Consider the following 22,696-nt stretch of genomic DNA (forward strand, 5'->3'; position numbering starts at 1 on the left):
AAATATTGGAAAAGCAATGAAAACAACTGCAAAAGTGGAAAGACAATGAGATCTTGCAATATATAACATATAGGTTGTTGAAACAGTTGTTTTAAGATAGAACTAAATACTATGCCATTAAATCCTAATATCCCATATGAAGAAAACAGTGCACATGCAGCCTCCCTGTTAGACAAGTTAATCATTAATTAGAATTGTTTGCTCTTCAGAACAAGAGCATATGGCTGTAGCAGAGTTCATTTAATCAGAAAACTCTTTTCCTTCCATCTCTTCTCCCCTAAAAAACAACCAAGCCCAAACATTTGTGATATTAAATTTCTCAGTGATTCCTGGGCTGTGCACTTGACTATAGGAGGCCATATCACAGGTCTAGTTTAGACCTGTAAGATTGCAGCTTCATGGGACTGAGGCATTAGGTTTTTGAAACAAATAGACTTGTAATGTTGCACTATTCAGTGATTTGAAAACAACAGAAAACTCCTCTATGCTTTAAATGTTTTTGTTTTTTCCTTTTTCTTAATTTTTTTTGTTCAAATTAATAGAGGACACTGTATTACCTTCAGGTCAGTATTATGAGAAGGCTACCCAACCAGATTAATGAGGAAGGTGAAATTAAAAAAAAAAAACAAAACAAAAAAACAGACTTACTCGCCCATGTATCCCTTGGAGGTGGAGTGAAAAGAGGCTAGCTCAACATTGTTGTAGTACTCGGGCCCCATCTCATACAGAATCTTTTTGAAAGAATGAAACTGGCATCCTTCAGAGTACACATTGTCCTGGTAAACCTGAACAGTCAGAAGGCATTAATGTACTCTGTTCCCCCAACTGGGGATAAAAGATGGCCTTCCAGAGAGTCAGATCACTGAAGAAACAGTATTAACACTTAAAGCATTTAGAAGACACAAGGTTCTTTGTTAAGTAATAGTTACTATAATGATACGTTTTATCTCATGTGGTTTGCCTAATAGTTTGGCCTTTAGAAGAACAGTGGATTTCTTTATATAATTTAACCTTTACTTATATTTTTGAATTGATTTTCCTTCAGTTTCTTTCATTTTAAGCAGTCTGAATATCATGTAAGTTTTTAGGTCAGTTCCAGCCAAGTTTACTTTTTCTGTCCCTGCTGAAGAAAAAATACTTTCTCTCTAGTTCAAATCCAGATCAAGCCTCCTCTCACATTAATACTCCTTGCATTTTTGTTCGTGTCTTAATAGGATAACAGAGAATTTGTTCCCTACTTAAAAGATACCACTGCCACACATGGAAAAAGATTACACCTCATACTCCTACTCTTAGCTGTGCTTTTGAGAGAAGAGATTATTCCATTACCTCATCAGCCAGAAGAAAAAGTTTCTCTTCCCAAGCAAAGTGTATCACATCTTCAATGCACTTTCTGTTTTGCACCTGTCCTATAGTTTGTTTTTTAAAGCAAGAGGAAAAAAGTTAGTAGAGAATATATACAAATCATCTTAGCCCAGACTGAGTTAGACTATTGGCTGTTCAATAAGACACCCATCTTTCTCAGAATTCAGTTCACTACAGTGTGAACGTAAGGAGCATTCTTACAGGAATTATGGATCAAGGTAACTTAGTAACTCCAGCAAAGTGAGTGTGAGATACCTTAATTATTCATTAGCTTATTAAGAGTAGTCTGTGTATTTAACTGATCATTTGAAATCCTTACATGCATGATGATTAAACAAACAAAAGCAAGTTATTTCACAATGTAGTTTAGTCAGAAGATGGACGGATAATTGCAAGGAGTTGAGTTACTGTGTTCCTGTTTGTGAGCCAAGCTGCACTAACTGACATTGTGCATTCCTAAACTCACTGCAGTTGCTAAGTGAGATGTATTGGCTCAAGCCACCTTTCTTCACAAGCGCAATGAGCTATGAATATATACATGTAGGTGTTCACTACAGTTCAGTTGACAAGCAGCAGGAAGATCACTTATGGCTCTTTACTCTCACTTTCATTTAAAGTTTTTTTGTTAACTTCTCTTCTGTCCCCAAGCCATTAATATCAATGTAAAATAATGCTAATAAATACCACAGTGATACGTGCAATGATATACTGACAATTGGCTTATTCTCATAGGCTCGAGTAGGTTGAAGCAATGGATCTCACCTGCAAGTGTGATTCCTGTTAGCATGTTAAAGGGGACTGAAAGGAGTCCTGATCTTTCCATACTTGTCACACATTTAAAATGCAAGGTTCTGCTTAATCCTGTGGGAGCCCTAGGGCTTCTGCAGGAATATTGCTTCTGTGTCAGGCAGGAATCTTCCCACTGAGTGTGGGAAGGCAAAATATTGCCTTGCAGAGTCTAGCTTGTGCAAGAGCAGCAGTGACCCTAGTGTTCAAACTCATTTGGGACAGCAGGAGCTAGCTTCTCGCTAAGCAACCTCCACTGCTGAAAAAGAAACATCATCTAAGAGAGAGTAGTTGCCTCCGAGTTCAGAGTGTATCTGTAGTCATTGCTTCTCAGAGGCAAGAGGCTGCAGGTCATCTCAGAGACATGATCTTTGATAAAGATCGAAGGTCACCACACTCCACAGTCTGCAAAAGCTCAGTGGAAGCAGTGGCTCCAATTGTGGTCCAACAAACAAAGTAAACCTGCCCCCTCCTCTCTCCTCAGATCCCTGTAGTTTCATGATGCTGAAGATAAGTTTTTAATAGTACAGCATACTGTCCCACTTAAAGCACTGATCTCTAGAATTCAGCTTTACATATTTGACATTTATTTAGGATTTGACAGCAATGTCAAATGAATGAAAAAGGGGGGGGGGGGGAAGAGAGGTTAAAATATCCATTTAACAAAACTGCTGCAGACCTGTGGGATTTCCTGGGTTGATTATACAGAGGACTTTTGGATTGCAGTATGTCTTAGCTTCATTCAAGGAACGACGAAGTTCATTCACATCTAGTGCCCAGCAATTTTCTTCATCCAAGTAGTAGTTCACCTGGATAGCATCTAGTTCAGATATGACTGCTGAATATAAGGGATATTGTGGTATAGGGATCATCACTCCTGTTCGGGATTTCCCTCCTCCTGAGACCAGGATCTTTAAAATTGTCTGGGGAAAAAGTAGGAATTAAAATAAAAAAGATCACACGCCAGAATTAATACTATACTCTAAAAAAATTATTGATCTTCCTTCCTAAAAAGAATCGAGTTGAAGTAGATTTCTATTCTAGAAGCATACAGTCATTTTCCCATATCAAAGGATATCTATTTATTTCAAGTGAAGCTACTAGCTGATTGAGAATTGTCTCTGTTTAATGGAGTTCCTCTGCATGTCACAGCTTTTAAAGATCACTTCTGATCAACTGCTACATTTAGGAAAAAATTCTGAGCATAAGACTAGAAGGAAGGTTGGAAACAGGAATATCAAGATCATGATTTTCTACTGTGCCCAGCTGGAGTTTGTAAGCAAAGAAACCCCAGCTAGCTGTTGCTCATTACCTCCACCCCTTTTATCCCGCTAAGCACAGGAGGCCAATAATGAAACCAGAAACCAGAGCTGGGGCACATGGGGATTCTCCATTGCAACAGAGACCTGTTTCAGATTAGGAGCAAGAGTGGCCAGGTGGGAATGAAGCTAGAGACTGGCATTTTGGTTTCGTCTTCGAGTAATAGAAGAGACCACAAGTCTGTGTATCTTAGGATGGATATCTAATGTATCTTATATAGCTTATGTCCAGAAGATACAGACAGAGGTGTAATGCTTATGGTGAGGTCAGCCCAGAGGATTTACCTCTGCCCAAAAGGTGTGTCTGGGTGTGTTTGTGTCCATGTGTAGGGGTTTTTAATGTGAATTAGATAAAAGAGTGGATTTGGTACAGTTTGCCTTTATGATCGAGGGAGAATTCTGAAGGGCAGATGCAATTAAAGCAGGCATCCTTATCAACATCTGATTCGTAGTGTAAAAAGAAAAATAGCACTTCAGATGTAACAGCAATATGCTTTAAGTTTCTCACAGGTTCTAGAACAGAATCTGCCTTTCTGGGCCTCTCATCACATACTCAGCTGCTAAACTAATGATCTATAAGCATCATTGTTTTATATCCACTATGAGTTTAAAAATACCTAGCATCCAAAAAGTGTAATCAGGGTTAAATGCAAATTTAAAAAGTCTTTAACATCATCCCTCCCTGAGTTTTGAATAAATAGTTTTTCTATCTTTGGAAATGCCAAATAATGAGATTCAATATATTGCTGGCTTTTCATCGCTGGCAAAATCAAATAAGCATGGTACAGTTTTGATATGCTATGCTGCCATTCCTGACAAGCTGCCAGTGTAACCCTTGGCATCACAAACTCTGGAAATCCAGTTCACTAAAGACATCTGAGCTGTTCATGTCAGAACATTGTCATTCTGAACCCTGCCACTAGATGTCATTTTAAAAAGGTTTTACAGACAAGCTATAAAAGGCTGCCTTAATAAAAGCAAAGAACATACTGGTTGTTACAATGTCAGGAAATATATCTGTGCAAAGAAGAAATCTAAGAGACAGTTATTCCTCTTCTAACTGAGGACCATTTCTGAACCTTGGTTTAAGCCAAAACTTTAAGTTTTTCCCAAATGAGCTGGCTACTGAAATCAGTCTCTAGGATTTTCACCAGCATTAACCTGCATTAGCAGGCAGTTTACTAGAAGAATTCCTGTAACTTCTCACCTCCGAGGTTGTTCCTTCTCCCCTCTCCCAGTGATTCATACCCTCAAGGCTTCAGTGCTTATGCATCTTAACTGCTGAGGATGCAGTCTGAATGGTCTGAGTCTCCTAAACTTATATTTAGGTGTCTATGTAGTTTGCACTACCTATACAAAAGATACTAGTTAGTATATGTAAGGATACTTTGTGTCTACAGGCCTATTTCTGAACTGGTGTCTTGCATCCACATAAATGGATATCCACTTAATGTGACTTCAGTATCTGTTAGATTAAGCTCACAGGAGTTCATGAGGCCAGAGAAACAAAAGAGATCTGTACTTTCTAGGTAACTAATATATTATAGTTTATACCAAGGAGAGAGAGGTTTAATTTTAACACTTACAGCAATACCATCACTTGCCCCAGTGGTAAGATATATGTTATCTGGATCTGCAGGAACTCCTCCGTCTCTTCTTTCAATATAGGAAGCAACATCTTCACGGATGCAATTTATACCTTGACTGGCACTGTAAGATCCTGTGAAATGCAGAACATGAGAAAACAGTACAATGCACATCAGATTTGCTGTTTGCTAGCAAAATTCCTGAGCTAGTAGTCTATGAAGAGGTTTGTATATATGAGAGCTTTGGATCCCCAGGATTGGTGGGTTTTTTTCAAGGTGTAGGAAAAAGAAGTGGTTTGTTCATAGAACTGCAAAATTAATTCATTTGTGATTAGGCAAGTATAATAAGTATCACTGAAATACAAAAGTAAGTTACTGGATTAAAAAGCATTTAAAGGCTGCTTTGCAAAATGGGACAGCAATCCCATTTTGACTATCTTCCAGTCACTTTGTTTACATTGAAATCTACCTGAGAAGGGCAACCTACTTTAACAGTAAACTGTTTAAGTAATAGGAACAAAGAGCATGTGTAATAGGAAGGAAAATAACTTTAAAAATCCATGACAAAAATAAGATTTCTATTTGCAATATAAAAAGCATATAACACCATTTCCTCCCACAGTCTGAGAAACAAAAAAACCTAAAACTGCTTCCTTCCCCCCCAGCATTTGCCACAACCGCTTTTCAGTTACTCGTAACAGAAACATCCAGTGTAGCCCCAATATACAAGCCTCATGTGAATTTTACAGAGCACAGCTAGTAAGCTTAGACAGAGTAAGATGTTAGATGCCTATGCACACCATTGCTGAGCATGTGCAAAAAATAAAGAGCAAAAATAAGCCTGAGACAAGGCAAGGAATGGATTCAAGCTACGAAGCCCAAGACTGATGGACAATGAAGTGACAAGTGTACATTGAATTTAGAACACTGTCGCGAAGCTGCAGGATCTTCTTTGCTTGGTGGGTGGAGTGGAATAATTGTACCTGACTTAACTCTCAGGACTCAGTTATAGGCTAGTGGTCAGCCTGATAATAGAGCCGCTCTATTTCTGCAGCAGCATAATTTATAAAGACAAAGAAGCTTTTTAAGTAGTGCACAGTTGCATGCACAAAGTTCCCTGATGTCCTAAAAATTTACCTCCACAGGACTAAAAGGTATATTGGATCTATACATGGACCTTGGACCAGCACTAAAAAGCTGCTGTTAGACTAGGAGAACAAAACTAAGCTGTCATTTTGTATGGTGCTTCTTTGAGGGCTAGAAAAATTCTGATAGACCTGGTCTAAATACAGAGTTTCAAACCATAGGTCCTGTAATGACTTTAGTATGGAAGGATCTTCCTCCTTGCTGGTAGGGAGATTTTTACTCTTTCTTGACTCCCCCACCAAGCAGCAAGCTTCTTCCTCAGAAATACAATATGCAAAGATGCTATGAAAGGTAAAACTTCTCATGTAGACAGCCTGTCAGCAGGACTTTCAGAAACCGCGTGGTCTGTCTCTGTTGTAAAGCACAGAATCAAGAGAGTGAAGTCACGGATACTACTGTTTAGTTGCCAGCAACCCTAAACATTTTCTTCCAGTTGCAGTGGTGAGGGCAGCAAAGGAAAAAAGAAGTGTTCTGATCGCACAGTTTACCTGGGGTCTTACTCAGGTTTATCACTAATCTCTGCACAATCCAAAGAAAAACTCTGACCGACATTTAAAAGGATTTATGACTCAGTGGGGATATAGGGAAGACCTGAATTCAATTTTCAGGTCTTTTACACTTGTTTGTACTTATTTGATAACTTTCAGTAGAACCCATCAGTGCATTGCAGTGCAGAGTGCAAATGAATAAAAATTTAAACCTAATCCGAATGGGCTGTATGTGCATGTTTTATTTTTACATATAGCAGAGCTACAAATTTCTCAGCTGCCAGGAAAGATATGACAGCTATCCCACATGCAAAACAAGTAATGGCAAAAGAACGCCAGAGTATTTGAACACAGCAGAAGCTGAGGACATGTCTGAGCATTCATATGTGGCAAGTGAATAGCAAGATACTACAAGTAAGGCCTTGCCAAATGAATGTTTATTGTGAAGCAAGGTTATCCTAGTTTATACCCAGTGGTCAAATCATTCATATTTACAACACAACGAATATACTTACATAGACCAGTATAGATGTGGATGCAATATTTCAAATAGCTTGAACATATGTAATTAAGCCACTTCTGTGTGGGATTGCCAAATTTTGGGGAAACAAGGTTTTATTAGAACATAGCACAGCACTTAAGGGTACATGGAGGGATCATTTTTTGACCTTTGCTTTCCCAAGAAAGCCAGTTTCCCCTTCTTGACCATGCAGAGAACAGCAATAAATTGTGTCAAAGTATCAGCAAAGTGATTGATAGAAATAACTTCCATCAGCTGTACATCCACCCACCTCAAATGTGTCTGATGGAGCGCTGTACAGAGGCTGATCTGCAGCTGAGGCCAAGAACAGTGGCTGATTTGTGATACTGAAGACATGAGGGGTGGAGAGAAGGCATAAAGCAGTGGAACAGATTAAAAAGGTTTTCAGTGTTTGTAGTTCTCAGGAATTTAGAGGGACAGTTGTTCTTTGGTACATATTATATCAGGAAAAAAATCATTTAGACTCCAGTCACTGACTTACAGAACTTCTGTTTATCAACTGAAATTAAAAGGATGTATTCAGAATGATAATCCTGTTTGAATATTAAGACTGCTTCAGGCCTGCTTTCTCCATGCCTACTGAGCTAATGCAAATTACTTGAAATGTGTGGTCTTCTACTGAAAAAGGGATTTTGTACAGAATCAACATATTTCTGAAATATCGTCCAAGGCTGAATTCCTTTCATTTCATTCCAGAAGCATGGGACCAAGACCAGCATTTTGAGAGCTCTCATCGTGTCCCTGCAAGTAATATGAATTGGAAAAGCACTACAAAGAAAGATTGAGGCAAAATTCAAGTGTATTCCCAGTAACTCTTACATGCCAAAAAGTACTGTGTTGGTTAATTGTTCTAGAAGTATATAACAGGGACTAAAATGTCCCGGGGACTGGAAAACCGAACTACACATTTCCCAGCCTTTTTTCATATATGTATGCTGTACAGACAAATGAGTTTTGTCCACAGTCTGCAGTATTTTTCATAGCATCACATATATGTTACAAATGCATCTTTAGAGATCTTCAGGTATTTATCTTTTAATAGCTTTTAGCATCTATAGATGAGGACAGTTGCTGCCAAACAGCCCTCCAAGAGGAGTTTAACATCCCATTCTCTAGCAGCCTTTTGTTTGCTGGATGGATCTTTCTTAAAATCCTACAGATATCCTCCAAAGTAAACTAGAAAAGGATTTCAAAGAGCTAGAGCACCATCTCTATTTTGGTAACTGTATTTTTTATGTTCCACCTATAGAAACAAAATCAATGCAAAAAAGGCAGAGATAATATATATTCTGTATTAGCCTGTGTTGCTAGGAATATTCCAAGACTGAAAGACTGCTAATGTAACTACTATTTAGGTTTTGTTTTTTAATAAAGTTTCACAGCACTTACTCTCAAAATATGCCAATGCAAATAGGCACTGCAATCACAAAGTTTAAGAAGATATGTCAGTTATTCTAATATGTCCTCTGAAATGTCACTGTTAGCCTCTTTTTGCACCTGAAAGAAGGTAATTGAGTGTGCCAGATTCTTTGCTGTACCCTGTGGCTGCAACACTCTCTTTAAAGCAGAAATTCTAATGGCATTTTTCAGATACAAGTGAGCAGTCCAGTTGCTGGATGATCACGAATAAAGAAGAGAGGAGAAAACTTTTATATTTCCTCTCTATTGAGTATGCAAAGCTTGTGTTTATTTATGTGTATGTGTGTGCCTACACTGCTGGAGGAACAGTGGTTGAAGAACTGAGTTCTTGCAAGGGTTATTTTGTCTTGGAGAAATAGGGCTTTGACATCTTCGGTTAAAACCATCTGGGCTAACGTAAAAAGCTACCACCTTTCAGCTGTTTGCTTTTCTCTTCACAGGGCATTATCACCTTCATATCTGGGGCAATAGAACAGCATGTCTAATGGAGTTTCAGACACCCCAGTTCATAGTCTGGCAAGCATATTTTGACTGATGGTTTAAAATTAAGATGGAGGACTATGAACTGGATCAGCTGAGATGGACATACATTGTTGGTTGCTACCATGGTTATGGAGACAGTAGACTCGTTGGCAAAGAGGGAGGGAACATCTAGAGATGATAAAATAGTGAACAATCCCACCTGATTTAGCAGGAGACATATCTGTCAGAGTCCAGGAATAACAGATGTCATAAGAACAATAACAATGGATAGACATATTTATAGAAATGTAGTACTCTGTGCCACTTACTTATCTAATACAAAAAAGCTCAGTAATCTGTTTATGGTTATGCCTAGATACTATTGTGGTGAGGGCTCCATAACTGTACAGTCTTCATCTTGTCCTCTTACCTTCCAAAGCTCATCAAAAATTTGTACTATTAGTCACCTCTTATCAGCCGGCCACACTGCGAATCTCCCCCTGTCATTCTGCCATAGGCCAGCTCCCATTTGACTTGTCACCATATAAAACATGATGAGGAAATTTCATCACTGCACTTACTAAAACTATTTTAGTTGATTATATTACAAACAGGATTAACTGAAACAGAATCTTACCTAAGCTGTTTCCTCCACAGCCCTGCAAGATCCGTCTCGCTCGCTTTTTGGCATCTTCTGGAAAACTCGGGCTGTCCAACAGGTTTGGGTATGTACACAGTGCCACTACCTAGATTGCCAAGAAAACTATGTAAATCGGCCACTGCTCAATGGTTGTTTTAAGCTGGTAATATTAATGTTAACTTTCCTTGGAAATGAAGATCATGATTACTAGCTAATTCAAAACAAAGATTATTGATGAACAGTTTGCAGGGTTTGGGTTTTTGGGGTTTTTTTTTTGTTTTTTTTGAGGGTAGTGCTTACAGAAGTGAAGAAATCTTACCAGGTTCCAAGTTCTGCTGATAAAAGCAGTTATAGAACTATTAACTATTTGCATTACAGATGGTAAAGACTGGAGTCCAAGTGAGCTACGCATAGTGCAAACACAGTAAAACAGAGTTAATTATTCAGAAGAGGAACTGTCTAAACAGCTCTGTCCTCCATTCTTTGTGTATTGTTAGCCCACTTTCTTGACAAGAGATCAAGAATTAAAGTATGGAGCAGAACTGAGAAATAAGATCAGATTTTGAGGCCCGATTGCATGTTCTAATAGTCCTTCCCCAAAATAACTGCTTGTTCTTACCAATTTTATGTTGTGGGAAATATTTAATTAAAAATAAGTGGTGATATAGAACATACCAAAAGGAGAAACATGACCTAGCAGAAATAACTTTATGAAGCAATATGAGACACAAAGAAAAGAATCTAGAGATCTTGCTGGAAATCAGCTTTAATTTGCTCTAACCTCTGTCTCATTTTAATGTTTGCATAATGCAGTGTAGATATGCAGTTGTCATCTTGTGGGAAGGTGACTAGAGAATTAATCTGTGTGCACATCGGATCTGAACACTGGGTCTGAATTAATTTGTAAGAAGCTCTGGTCTTTCTAGTTTGCTAACAAAGTTTGCTATATGGCTTAATTTTCTAATCTCGCCATCTGGATTTGTATAACTCCCAGTTTGACATGGCTTCAGGTTGGCTTGAAACTCTCTTAGTTTATGTTATACTCAGGATTTTACATGTGCGTGTAAGGAATGCTCAGTGACTAACACAATATTAGTTTTAAACCTTGCTTGTTGTTTAGGAATAACACATCAAAAGGTGGATTCCGTTGCTGTCTTCCTTCTTAAAAGTTAGTCTTCAAATTAGCTTTCCCAGATGTGAAATGGCACCCACCTGCATGCAGACCTTAAAGGACGCTGTCAAACTAAGAAAGGGATTTGCCTTTTTCCTTAAACACAACCACTTTCTTTTTTGAACTCTGCATTATTGACAATGAATGTTCTGGCTGATAATATAGGAGAAGTGGCAGGAGGAAGGGTGGATGGGGAATGATCTGAAGAGCAGGGAAGGAGAATTACTACATTTAGAGAGGAGATGCAGCAACCAAGTTACAGGAGTTCAACTCAGAAATCAAAACTTGTCATTCTTTATGAAAGAATTATTTTAAATCTCAGTTCATCTAAGGAATCATTCATATTAATACACAAATCAAACGCAGACTACAAGGTTTTCTTGGTAATCTAATCAAAAAAAGCAAGGGCTTTTAATTCAAGCTAAGCTGGGGGAATACACATTAGTCACAAACTACTGCAGCAAGTCAGTGTCTCTGAATACAGTATCTTATAGATGCCATAGAACTAGAAATAATATTTTATAATATTCTTACCTGACGAAGGAAGGTGATGGGCCTCTGTCCCATTGCATGTGCATCTCCAATGTTGGCTTTAATTACTTCAGTAAAAGGTTTTTTGATTCCCTAAAAAGAGATCATTCACAATGTACTGTTTATGCTGAACTAGATGGAAAAGAATTCCTCTTTTTTGGTATCTATTAAATAGCTCTTACCAAACAGTGCATAACCTCAGCACAGCAAAAATGTTCTAATAAAGCTTAATGCATTTCTTATACAATACTGCCAGTAGATCTTAAATGCTTTCCAGAAATCCAGCAGACTATGACACATTTTTAAATCACAGTGGAGTTTTTTTTTTTTTTTTTCTGCTAGCTACAAGTGAGGGATTGACTTGCCTGGAAACTACACACGTGAGGTAGACAAGATGAAAGAAAGTCATTTTGAATTGTCAGTATTAGAGCAACTTGTTTGATACACCTGAGAGAGGGAGGGATGGGCCAAGAAGGCAAAAAGATTTGAGGACATTTGAGAAATCCAACAACAAAAGAAACCTCAGGACTTTTAATCCTTTATAGAGTTTGTTTATTCACTGCTTGCTTGTTTTCTGACTATTTAGATTGAATGTTCATTATGTTATGACCCCACTTTTACATGTACAGATCTTTTACAAGAGCCTGTCACACTGAGGTTCTGTATGGTAAACAGCAGAAGTGCTAAATAACCACCCATGAATACTTAAAAGTTTCTTAATCTCTGAAGTCTAAAGAGACAGCTGTTTTTCCTGTGAGGAACTGAATACATCATGAGAACAGAGGGGAAACAGTTGAAGAATGTTGATTAGCAATCACAGCTCTTTAAAAAGGGGGAAAAGTAGGAGAATAGGTTAAGGGGGGGGAGAAAGGGGGGAAAAGTAGGGGAAAAGGTTAAGGAACTGACAGGTAGAAAAAGAATAATTGATTTAAATAGGAAAGAGTACCTAAAAGTAAAGGCCAATATTACAAGAAGAATAAATGAGCTAGGCAAGAACAAATTTATAGCTTTTCTAAGTTATATTTAAGTATGCGAGACTGCAGGAGTGCCTTCTAACAGTGATAGGATTCTCATGTGTACTATTACTTGAAAATGATACTAATTAGTTTTCTGTACAGAATTACATGTAACAACCTGTTTTGGCTGAGGACTGAACTCACAAAGCCCCTTCTGGGCCCATGTATTGAGAGCAAGTTATTTGATTTGAATATGCAATATGCAGCTGGCAAGCCTTGACTTATTTTTGGTCTTCCATCATGGGTTATGTGTTGGACTTGACAGGTGAGAACCCAGATGGGCCAGTATTACAATCATCAAAATATTAGTAATCACCAAGGATACAAACTCCAAGGTGTGCCGGGACTGGGAGGAGGCTTACAGCTGTGTAATGTGGCTGACAGATTATTCTAGATAATGTGATTCAAAATCTCGCTACAGATCCAGTCTAGAGTATCAGATAACTGATAGCATTTGGATTTTTTCTTTGAAATTAAGTAAGTATTAAGTCAAGACAATTGGACTATCTGACCCTGACTCCGTAGGTTCAAAGCATTTTACATGCGCTTAAATTGAGCAGAAATTGAAAAAAGTAGGTTCATTGAAAGTGACACACTGACTCCATCAAGTTATTTGCTTTCATGTTTGATGATATAAATGAGTGCCTAAATAAGAGTTTTATTTCAACCTTAAATAAAGAATTAGGAATACGAATATCAGATATAATTACACATACCTGAGGCTGAAGTATAGCAATTTAGGACTAAAGCAAACAACTGGAAATAGGTTCATTTCAAACTATCTCGGGTCCACAGATAGCACAAAATTTTTTCACTCTGATTTACAAATACACAGGAAAAGAAAGATACATATAGAATGAGAAGAAATTCAGTTTGGGTGAAGGAAGGAAAAATTCCCATGGATTTTGGTTGTACTTCGTCCTGCTTATAGCAGACTGAATCTGGCTCAACAGCTTTACGCAATAAGAACACAAATTTGTTAAAGAATAAGGAATGGTACTTTGTTTGCCCCCGGTTGAGATACAGTCTAAAAAGACATAGTAGTTCTCAGCAATAAGCTGGAACAGAAATACCCTGTTTTACCAGATTAAAAACAAACCAACCAACCAACCAACCAAACATATAAATATGCTATGTTAAACAAATGGGACACCTCAAAAGTAGTTGCTTCTTTTACTAGTGAAACGTGGAAAGGTACCCTGCATTTCCTAATGCACTTTTGGAGTTTTTATAGTGGCACAGCCTTGAACAATGGTAACAGACCTTTTTGACATCTGTGTCAGGTTTATTGTAAGTAATGTTGTAGCTTATATCGTTAGTACCATCCAGATCTCTGCTAGTGCCAAACTCGGTGCTTATGCCATCACTGCCTTTGGTCTTCAAGTGCAAGTGTATAATCATCATCTGCTCTGTAAACCCTGTATATCTTTGGTACCAAAATAATTGCCCTAGAGAAAACACCAAAGCATATCGAACAGTTATCTTACTGTAAAATTCTGATAGAGATGGGATAATTGGGTTTTCTGTACTGTGCACACTGTTTCCACATACCTGCTCAAAGGTCCAGACTCTTCTTGACTAATTTGTATTTTTTGGTCTCAGCTGCAACAGTTGTTGCCCTGTTTTGTCTTTCAAAGAGAGATGATTCAAGTAACTTGGGCTTTTGGTTTCCCTGCCAATGAGTTAATATCAGCAATTATTTGGAACTCTCCTCACAACATTCACTATATCTCTCCTAGTGAAATCCAGAAAAAAAAAGTTAAAGCTACAGAGTTTGCTCCTCATCTTTTTCTATTTCTTGATTTCCAGTCTTTCTGTGGAAAGAAGAAACATCAGAAGTTGTTCAGATTTAATTTTGATTCCTCCAGAACAAAAAGGTCCATCTTACCATTTTAGAAAGAAGGAACAGGAAATAATAACAGGCAAGAACAAGTTAATAATAATATAATGAGTCAAAGTTTCAAAGCAAAGATATCAAAAGCTGACATCAAGAGAAGTCTAGACAGTGCCTATGAGTCTGCAGAAGAGTTCAAGGTGGAAATCTGCCCAAGTCCTTGAGACAAGGAGTGGCATTAGTGGGTTTCTCCCATGATGATGGCAGTGGTGTGCATGGCTATCCAGGGGGAGATTAATGTCAACACTTTATGGAAGGTCTATGAAAAGATCTATAGGAAGTGAGGAAGCATGAGGGAGTCACATCAGTAACCTCAACATCAGGTTCTGGGACAGCAGGAAAGCTGCTCCATAAAGTATGTTAAGGCAAGATTTATTTCACTGCAGAAGACTAAGGAGTCTTTGACCAAGTCAGCAACATGCCTGTGCTCTTAGACCATTTAAGTCCCTGGCAAGCAAGGAAACACACAGGGGGAGCTTGGCCACTGGGATTTTTGCTTTCTCCTAATGATAGAGATGTTTCCATTCTCTCTATATACATATATATGTGTGTGTGCGTATATATATTTATATGTATATATAAAGAGTTCATTTGTAATTTATGTGGGAGTAGGCTTTCAAGGTGTGTTCTGGAGGCAGACTGACTGGATTGTAACTGGCCCGTGCCGGTGGCGTTCTTAAGCAGGCAGAGATCTGGAAAGGTGAAGCTTGCAGGACAGAAACCCTAATAACAAGCTCTGGAGCAGTAAGTGCCAGATTGATAGTCATGTCCACTGAAGAGGGTATGAACCCCATCAAGGAGAAAAAACATCCCCCAGCCCTCCAAAACAATCATGCACTCCTATAGCCTTCTGCCTTCAATGGCACTATACACTGTCTTTAACAACATGATTCATCTTCGTCTTGGGAACAAAACCAATCTTCTGCCATGCTTTTGAAATTATTAGCAAAGGGACTAACTGTGGTAGTCACGTTTTTTTAAGCTAAAGATGTGGCAACCATTTTGCACTTTCCAATTAGGATGTAAAGCAGAAAATACAAAAATTCATTAAATATTTTTCAGTTGCTATCTTCTTGACAACAAAAGGACTTTAATAGCATAAAGGAATCTTCCTAGTTTTGGAATTATCTCTTTGGAAATTTGTTCCTTCTGCAGTTACTTCTGCCATCCTCTTTTTCTCAGAGGAACTGCAATCTCTTAAGAGAACATATGAAAGGCCTCAGAAGCCTGAAGCAAGTCAGGCAAGATTATTCTAGCTGTATCAGTGTTCTAGGCATCATACAAAGTTGGAAGGAATTACAGGATTTTCATATGTGAACCAGAATTCTTTGGTGTGCAGTTAACACAAATCTCTGTAGTTAATCAGGTTTGGAGAAGCTTCCTCATCCCCTAGACGTTCCCCATTGCCTCAAGAAATCCAGCAGGTAAGGAGCTGAGAGCAGTATGAAGTGATGAACCATCTCTCAGGGAGTGGGTCACCATGCAAGAAGTGATCAAAGAAGCGCTACAATGCCAGAATGTACAATATCCCAAACACAGAAGTAACATGAAGGCAATGTACTGCCAGCAGCTGTTTTGGCTCTCTTAGGAATTTTAGTCAGCCTAGAGGTTTCCCTTGATAATGGTGGCATCTAAGAATGATGAGAAGTTGCGAAGTAACACTGTGGCCAGAAAGAACAAAGGAGTGCACAAGCTGATGTAGAGCTGTATTTGCTAAGTCTTCAGCAAATTTCAAAGAAAAATCCTCAGTTTGTAGACAGGCTTGTGTTACCTGGATTTGGGAATGGCAATAGGTAGAGAATTGAAAGGGGTTCCCTTGAGGAGGCCATGAAAATGCAAGGTGCTTTGAAGCCCAAAAGAGCAACACAATATTTCAGCTGTTTCTGAATTTCAGCATCTGCCCACTCGTGGCTGTCTCCCATTGTTTCATTTTTCCTTGCCATTTCTTTGTGCCTCCTCTTGAGGCTTATCAGGCTATAACATCACACTCTGAAACAATTTCCTTAGCATAAGCCAAGTCTGTTTTTGCCACAACTTGCACTAACAAGCTATATAATAAGAGAGCTGGCAAAAACAAACATTTCAGCATAGTTGAAATACATGCTTGCTTGCCTCCCCCTGCCCCTTCAAAGCCCAAGAAAGCACCTCCCGGAGGCCCTTAACTAATAGGGACATGAAGGCCTGAATTAGCATTCCAATCTTTTTATTAAACCAGCTCAGAGCAGAAGGATGAACCTGACCTGCTTACCACAGAATAAGGCTTTGAGTTTGTGTTATTCATGTGTAATTCAAGCTGACAAGAACTGTTGCTGAGAGGAAGGAGAAGGCAAAATCTGGATTTTGACTGGAAATGGCAGCGCTGCCTCTCGTGCTCCCTAGTGTTGGATGAGAAAATCCGGGGGGCTGATCATTAATTGGTAGATCTCATTCAGGGATTACAAAACAGGAGCTGTGCTCAAGTTACTTTTGCCTTCTAATACACTGTTCAAAGTACATTTCCCTTCAGAAATATGTCTATATGAATAAAAAAGTACATTTTAATATGACTGTAAGTGACAATTAAAGTAACGAGGAGATTACACATCAGGACCCTCTCGGTTTGAAGACCTATTGGAAAACAGCTATTTTGGAACAGATTTCACTGCTATATTCAAAGAGAAAAGATCAAATAACTGGATCTTGTGGATTGTGTGCTTCTGAACATATGATTTTGGTAATCATATTCTTAAGACTGATTTTTTTTCATCTTCATCTGCAGTAGTTTTCACCCAGTTAGAAAACATGGTTTTTACTAGAGATTATGCAACATGTGCAGGCAACTGAGGAACAACCATTCTGTCTTAATGAGGTCAAAAGCTCTTGCCTGGAAGATACTTTCTAACGGTGCACTCAGTCACGTATTCAAAGCAGAAAATTTTAGGATGCCAGCTTAACATCTTTCATTACTGGGTGTGCCAGTCAATCATGTGTCATTCTTTTTTGGCATATCAAGTTATATTTCTGCATGTCATTGTCTAAACTGGGTTATATCTCTCCACAACTCAGAGGGACACAGTCAACTCACATTTACAATTACGTTTGAATTGTAAGTCAGAAATCTTACTATTCAATTTAAAAGCCTGAAGAATTAGTAAAAAAACTCTACTATCTTTTAACCCAAATACTCTGGCAGAGGAAGCCTGAAATTATTGCTATTTAAGTAAAAGGGATTTTGGTAGTTTTATTATCTAAGCAGAGAAATGTAGGGAGTGAACCAGTGACATGAAGAATAAACTGGATTTAGAGTCAGTTGCATCAATGTAACATGAATTAAGAAATTCATTAGTGTACATTATGTGATTTTGGAGTTACCACTTCACTATTCTTATAGTGGGACAGAGGCCTCAACCCAAACTTAAATTTCTACATACTACACATACCACCGTTCTGAGGTTTTACAGTTTAGAGATCAGTTTAATTCTTTGCCCACCAGCAGAGAATACTACTTGTTTATCAACAGTGGTAGCTGTGTGTGATACGGGTGTGCACTTACTAGAACATAAATATTTCCATTGAACTAGTGAACAGGCACTGAAAGTTAACGGCTTCTAGTCACTGCAAAATACAGTTCACCCCCTCAGTGGTAAATTATTGTAATGTATCACTTATCTCTCCATCATTCAGGCCCATTCCTGAAGTTTTATTGCTGAATTTGCCAAGTGGCAGTTCTGGTACTGAAGAAGGAGACAAAGAGTAGTTATAAGTTGAATATATTCCCTTATTTAAATAAATCAGTGATTCTTTTTCAGCCTTACTGGTATTTTAACAATAGGTAGACTTGGAGTTTGTTTCCTAGTTACTGAGCAAAAAAATAATTAACTTGGGGAGAGGAAGGAGGAAAAATAAGAAAAAAACAAAAAGAAATACATGCTGAATTTTAAAAAGTTGTGGCTAAAAAATTTGCATTGAAAACAATCAAAATATCACTGGTGTCACACAACTGAATAGCAGCATGTTTAGCGTAAAAATATCAATCCTTTGTTCTAAAGAAGTGACCTCAGCATTTCAGGAATTTGATTAACACATGAAGGTACAGACAGATAAATAGAGGCACAGGAGAGGAGTAGACAACCACTTTATTGTAAAAGAGAGTCAGACTGCAGTGGCTGCTCGGATAAAAAGGACTGCAATGTCCAGAGACTGGATATAGCCCTTAAAAGCAAGTAGTTCCAGACGCACTGGTAGAATACAATATCCACCTATCCTGCTCTGAAGGAACTTTCTGCATATTGCCAATGCATCTCTGCATACCATCCATTTACTTCCTTCTGCCCTACAGTTCTATTTCAGCAACTTGAATGTTTTGAACAGAAAATTAATGTTGTGGTGACTTACACTAAGCCAATTACCATTTCCAATGTTACACCAGTTGACTTGTGGATACTAAATGCTGTTTAATATGCAGAGGCTTTGCAAGCATTTAGAAGCCAACCTGACTTAACATAGAATGACTTATGTACAACCTAAGTAGGAAACAGAGATAACAGAAGAGTGTAAGTGGAGAAAGATTTCGGAGTAAGAGGTAGGAAGGGATTTTCCACAACAAGGTCAGGTTAGAATTAGCATGACAGCAAAGTAACAAATTTGGTATGTGTGCTACCTAGGTAAAGATAAACATAGATTGTTATTACTGAGTAAGTAAAGAGAAGGGCTCTATCCGGAGATGATATTAGTCCTCCATTGAATTCACTTTCAGGCTGAAATTTCTGGTCAAAATTTAATTAAAGTCAATACTTAACAGTTTGGCCATCTGTTAGCAAGTTTCAAAAACAAGTGATGGAAAAAAGATCTTATTTGCTTGAGTTCTATTGAGCCGATAATCATTAGCTTGTAAGGAGAACTTATGTTTTCCTTATACATTTCTTGTATTTATTACAGTAAACAGTAAATATTGTTTTTTAAAATTCTTTTAATTTTAGCAATACTGTGAAGGACTGAGCATGAGCGGTCAATTATACAAGTATTTGTTCAATAATTTTTATGTATTTTTATTAAAATATGCTTGTGCTCTAGCTTGCTCTAAAAGGTTTCCAGAAACATCAAGGAAAATGACTGAAAGAAAGAGCTGACTCTTTCTCCCTGTGTCACGTTAGTAAGCCAGAATCTGATGATTATTACCGTGAGGAAAGTGCAAGAGAAATCAGTTTTTCACTTTTGAAGCATGATGCAATTTCACAATTATCAAGAAACCATTTAGAGAAGTGAGCTGTAGACATGGCTTGTCCCTCTTTCAAAGCACAGTGCTTCCAGCCCTCCCAAAATTCAAAACTAGCACAAGAACCACATGCAATATTGTTTGACTCTCATAGTGAGAAATAACAGTATGGATCCTCACAGAAGACAGTTCGGATACTCATCTTTCTTCTGTAGGCCACAGTGCCCAGCTGGACCGTATCTCCTGCAACGCGTAGCTGGAAGTACGGCCCACAAAAGGGAGGTGAGTCAGTGGTGCCCGAACTGCATTGTCTGCGAGGCATCATGCTGTTACTTCCAACTCGGTTTCTTGGTGTCCAGTTAAAAGCCTTGAGTTGTCAGTTATTCTCTGTCCCCAGGCAGAAACTCTGTTAGCTTTTACTCAAATAAGTAATTTTGCATAAAGATTTTCAGCTGGAAACACTTAATGTAGATCAAAACCTTGATTTTTCAACTAGATGAATACAAGCCATGGGCCAACAAAACTTAGGAAGTCCAAGTACAGCATGCCCCATCTGCATCCCTGAGCAAGCCGTCTTTTTCTGCTTTAATAGAGTATTCTAAGTTGTCACTTACATGGGCCTAATCCTGAGCATATTACATGCGAGATTGAAATTAATGCCTCATTTTTATTTACTTTTTTAAGAGCTATCCCCTAAATTACTCGGTCAGAGACTTCTGAAGTAACATTTTAGTCCTTATTTCTATGTGCATTGTGGAGTTACAGCTCCTATTGGAATCATTTACAGTTAACATACAAAAGCAGCAAATGCCAGAAAAAACGCCAGAGGAACTGCTATTCAGAAAGCGAGACAGCAGAACAAAACTCAGACACATGGCAAAAGCTTAAACTGGGCAAACTGCTTCGGGTAGCTACTTTATAGTCTGCATACCAAGCTGTATGCAGTTACACAAGTAGGAAGTGTAACTAAATTGAACCAAGTTTAAGCAGGGAGGGTCTCCTTTGCGTTTGATTAGATAATGTCTGCACTTACTTGCTTTGAGTTTGCATAGATACAAATGACCCAGAGGCATCTTTGCAGAGGACGATTGCCTCGCCTCTGCCGCCGCCTGCTACCAGCAGCGAGTGCTACGCTTCCCCGCCGTACCGTGGAGGCCAAGGTTACGGGCTTGTGCAAGGGTCCTTCCCCATCACCGGGAGCTGAGTTGTTACTGGGCATCCCCTTTACTGTCAGTGAAGGGTAATCATGGATCTAGACGTGTCATGGGTCATCACCCCTCTTTCACAACCACTTCAGCCTTTTCTCCTTATCCATCAGCCTTAATTCTGCCGGCAGTGTTAATTCAGCTCTCGCTCTCTGAGCTAAGGTTTAGAGGCATGAAAAAAGTTGTTGTCTAGTTTTAGCTAAACGTAAGCAAAAAAGTGTCATTGAAGTCAATTTTAGACCAAAAAGGAGACATTTAGATAATGCAACATTTAAGTTACAAGGTATGGGTCTCAGATCCTAAATACTACTCAGGGCTATATCCTTTACCAGACAGTCTGGTTAAAAAATAGAAGGAATAATTTTATTTTTCACAGAGCAGCACAGAGGAATGAACAACTTGAGTGGTGCAGCAAGAAAATAAAGTGTTTCAGCTGCTTCCTTCAGCTGGTTGCAGTGTTCTCTGCAGATCCATTTACTCAACTTTCTGAGTAACATCCTCCTCCTCCTCTGCCAACAGATACTTATTTTTGTTTGCTTCAGTCAGCCTAGCCCAAGCAAGGACAGTGCTGTGTCTGTGAGCGCAGGTAGCCATTGATAATATCCCATGAGGCTGTTTCAAGAAAGAGGCTTTTTAAATGGGAAGTGCCACATAAGCAGACACAAAATTGCTATAACAATACTTTAACAAAGCAACTGGCAGCGACTTTCTGCTGTATTTTAAGAAGTGCACAGAAGATTATCGTCTCTGCCAGTGACTCAGCTTGTAAATGAAGGGAGCATGGGAGCTGGGAGGAGTCACTAAAGATCATATTCTGTTTGTTTTGTCAAGCAGTATCTCCTACCAGGGATGTCAACGTGGAAACAAACATGCCCAGTGAGGACACTGGAAGACTGTATATGCTGTTCCCAGTAAATTCACCTGTTAGAGAACCTAGCTGCTTGATAAGGTGGCGACACCTTTATAAACAGGTTCCAAGGCAAAATTCAAAACAACTGGTTTGAAGCGAGACCTCCATGAGCACTCTGAAAGTTTTCAGTGTAGCTCTGTAAAGAAGCACTTTTTAGTAATTACGGCGTCAGACCTAAGTAACTGATGCATAATACACAGGGAGCTGAAAACGTACTTCACCTCCTACAACGGGGGAGCCAGGCAGCACCAAGAGTGGACAAACCCCTCTTCTCTTTAGCATTACTGTAGCACTTTTTTTATTCAAAGCACTTTGCACATGTTGCCTAATCAAATTTGCCTTGCGATATCTATGATTACATATTAGCAAGACTTTCTAAAGCAGTGGAGGTAGGGAACAATATTTGAAATCAGAAATAATTGTGCCAGATGCTTTATGGAAAAGAAAACTGAATACCTAAGGCAGTCCTCACGCTTACCGGGGAAGCTGGGAGGTAAAAGCAGGACCGGCAAAGAACCATGCCAGAATCGCTTTCTTTTTTTTCTTAAGTTTTACATGTAAGGAATAAGGGGAAAATATGAACGACAAAAATGTGAGCACTGACTGGTTTGGTGCGGTGTCTGTTATACTCTGGCGCAGACCCGCCAGGAGCCTGTTGTACCGGGCCTTACGGCCTCGTCCCGCCGCGCTGCCCACCGCAGGCCGGGCGCCGCTTACGCGCCCGCGGCCCCCCCCCCCCCCCCCCCCCCCCGCCTCGGGCACCTGGGCTCGGGCAGCTGAGAGCCAGAGCGCAGCCCCGCTGGCCGGCGCCGGTCTCCCCGGCTTTTGAGAAAGCCGAGAGGCCGCGGGCGGGGAGCGCGGCCCGTCGCCCCCCGCCCCCGCAGCGCCCCCCGCATCCCCGCCGCCGCCGCGGGCGCTCCGGCGGGCGGTGGGAGCTGCTCGCTCAGCCTCCCGCGTCGCCCGGCGCCGCGGCTGGCCCCGGCGGCTCGAGGGGGCAGAAGGCAGCGCCCGCCGCGGGCGCTC

The 22,696-nt window shown here is 39.4% G+C and overlaps 1 protein-coding gene across 1 annotated transcript in view; it reads right to left on the bottom strand.

Moving 5' to 3' along the window:
• GPT2 (glutamic--pyruvic transaminase 2) overlaps window positions 1-22,696 on the bottom strand; it is a 31,515-nt gene that overhangs the window by 7,660 nt on the left and 1,159 nt on the right. Inside the window, exons 2-7 of the mRNA XM_064519596.1 lie at window positions 11,458-11,547; window positions 9,750-9,858; window positions 5,057-5,190; window positions 2,831-3,074; window positions 1,330-1,409; window positions 649-785 (exon numbers count right to left, since the gene is read on the bottom strand). Coding sequence (XP_064375666.1) covers window positions 649-785; window positions 1,330-1,409; window positions 2,831-3,074; window positions 5,057-5,190; window positions 9,750-9,858; window positions 11,458-11,547 — 794 coding nt within the window. The remainder of the gene's footprint in view (window positions 1-648; window positions 786-1,329; window positions 1,410-2,830; window positions 3,075-5,056; window positions 5,191-9,749; window positions 9,859-11,457; window positions 11,548-22,696) is intronic.

The sequence above is a fragment of the Dromaius novaehollandiae genome, chromosome 13, assembly GCF_036370855.1.
Source record: "Dromaius novaehollandiae isolate bDroNov1 chromosome 13, bDroNov1.hap1, whole genome shotgun sequence".
Lineage (NCBI taxonomy): Eukaryota > Metazoa > Chordata > Aves > Casuariiformes > Dromaiidae > Dromaius > Dromaius novaehollandiae.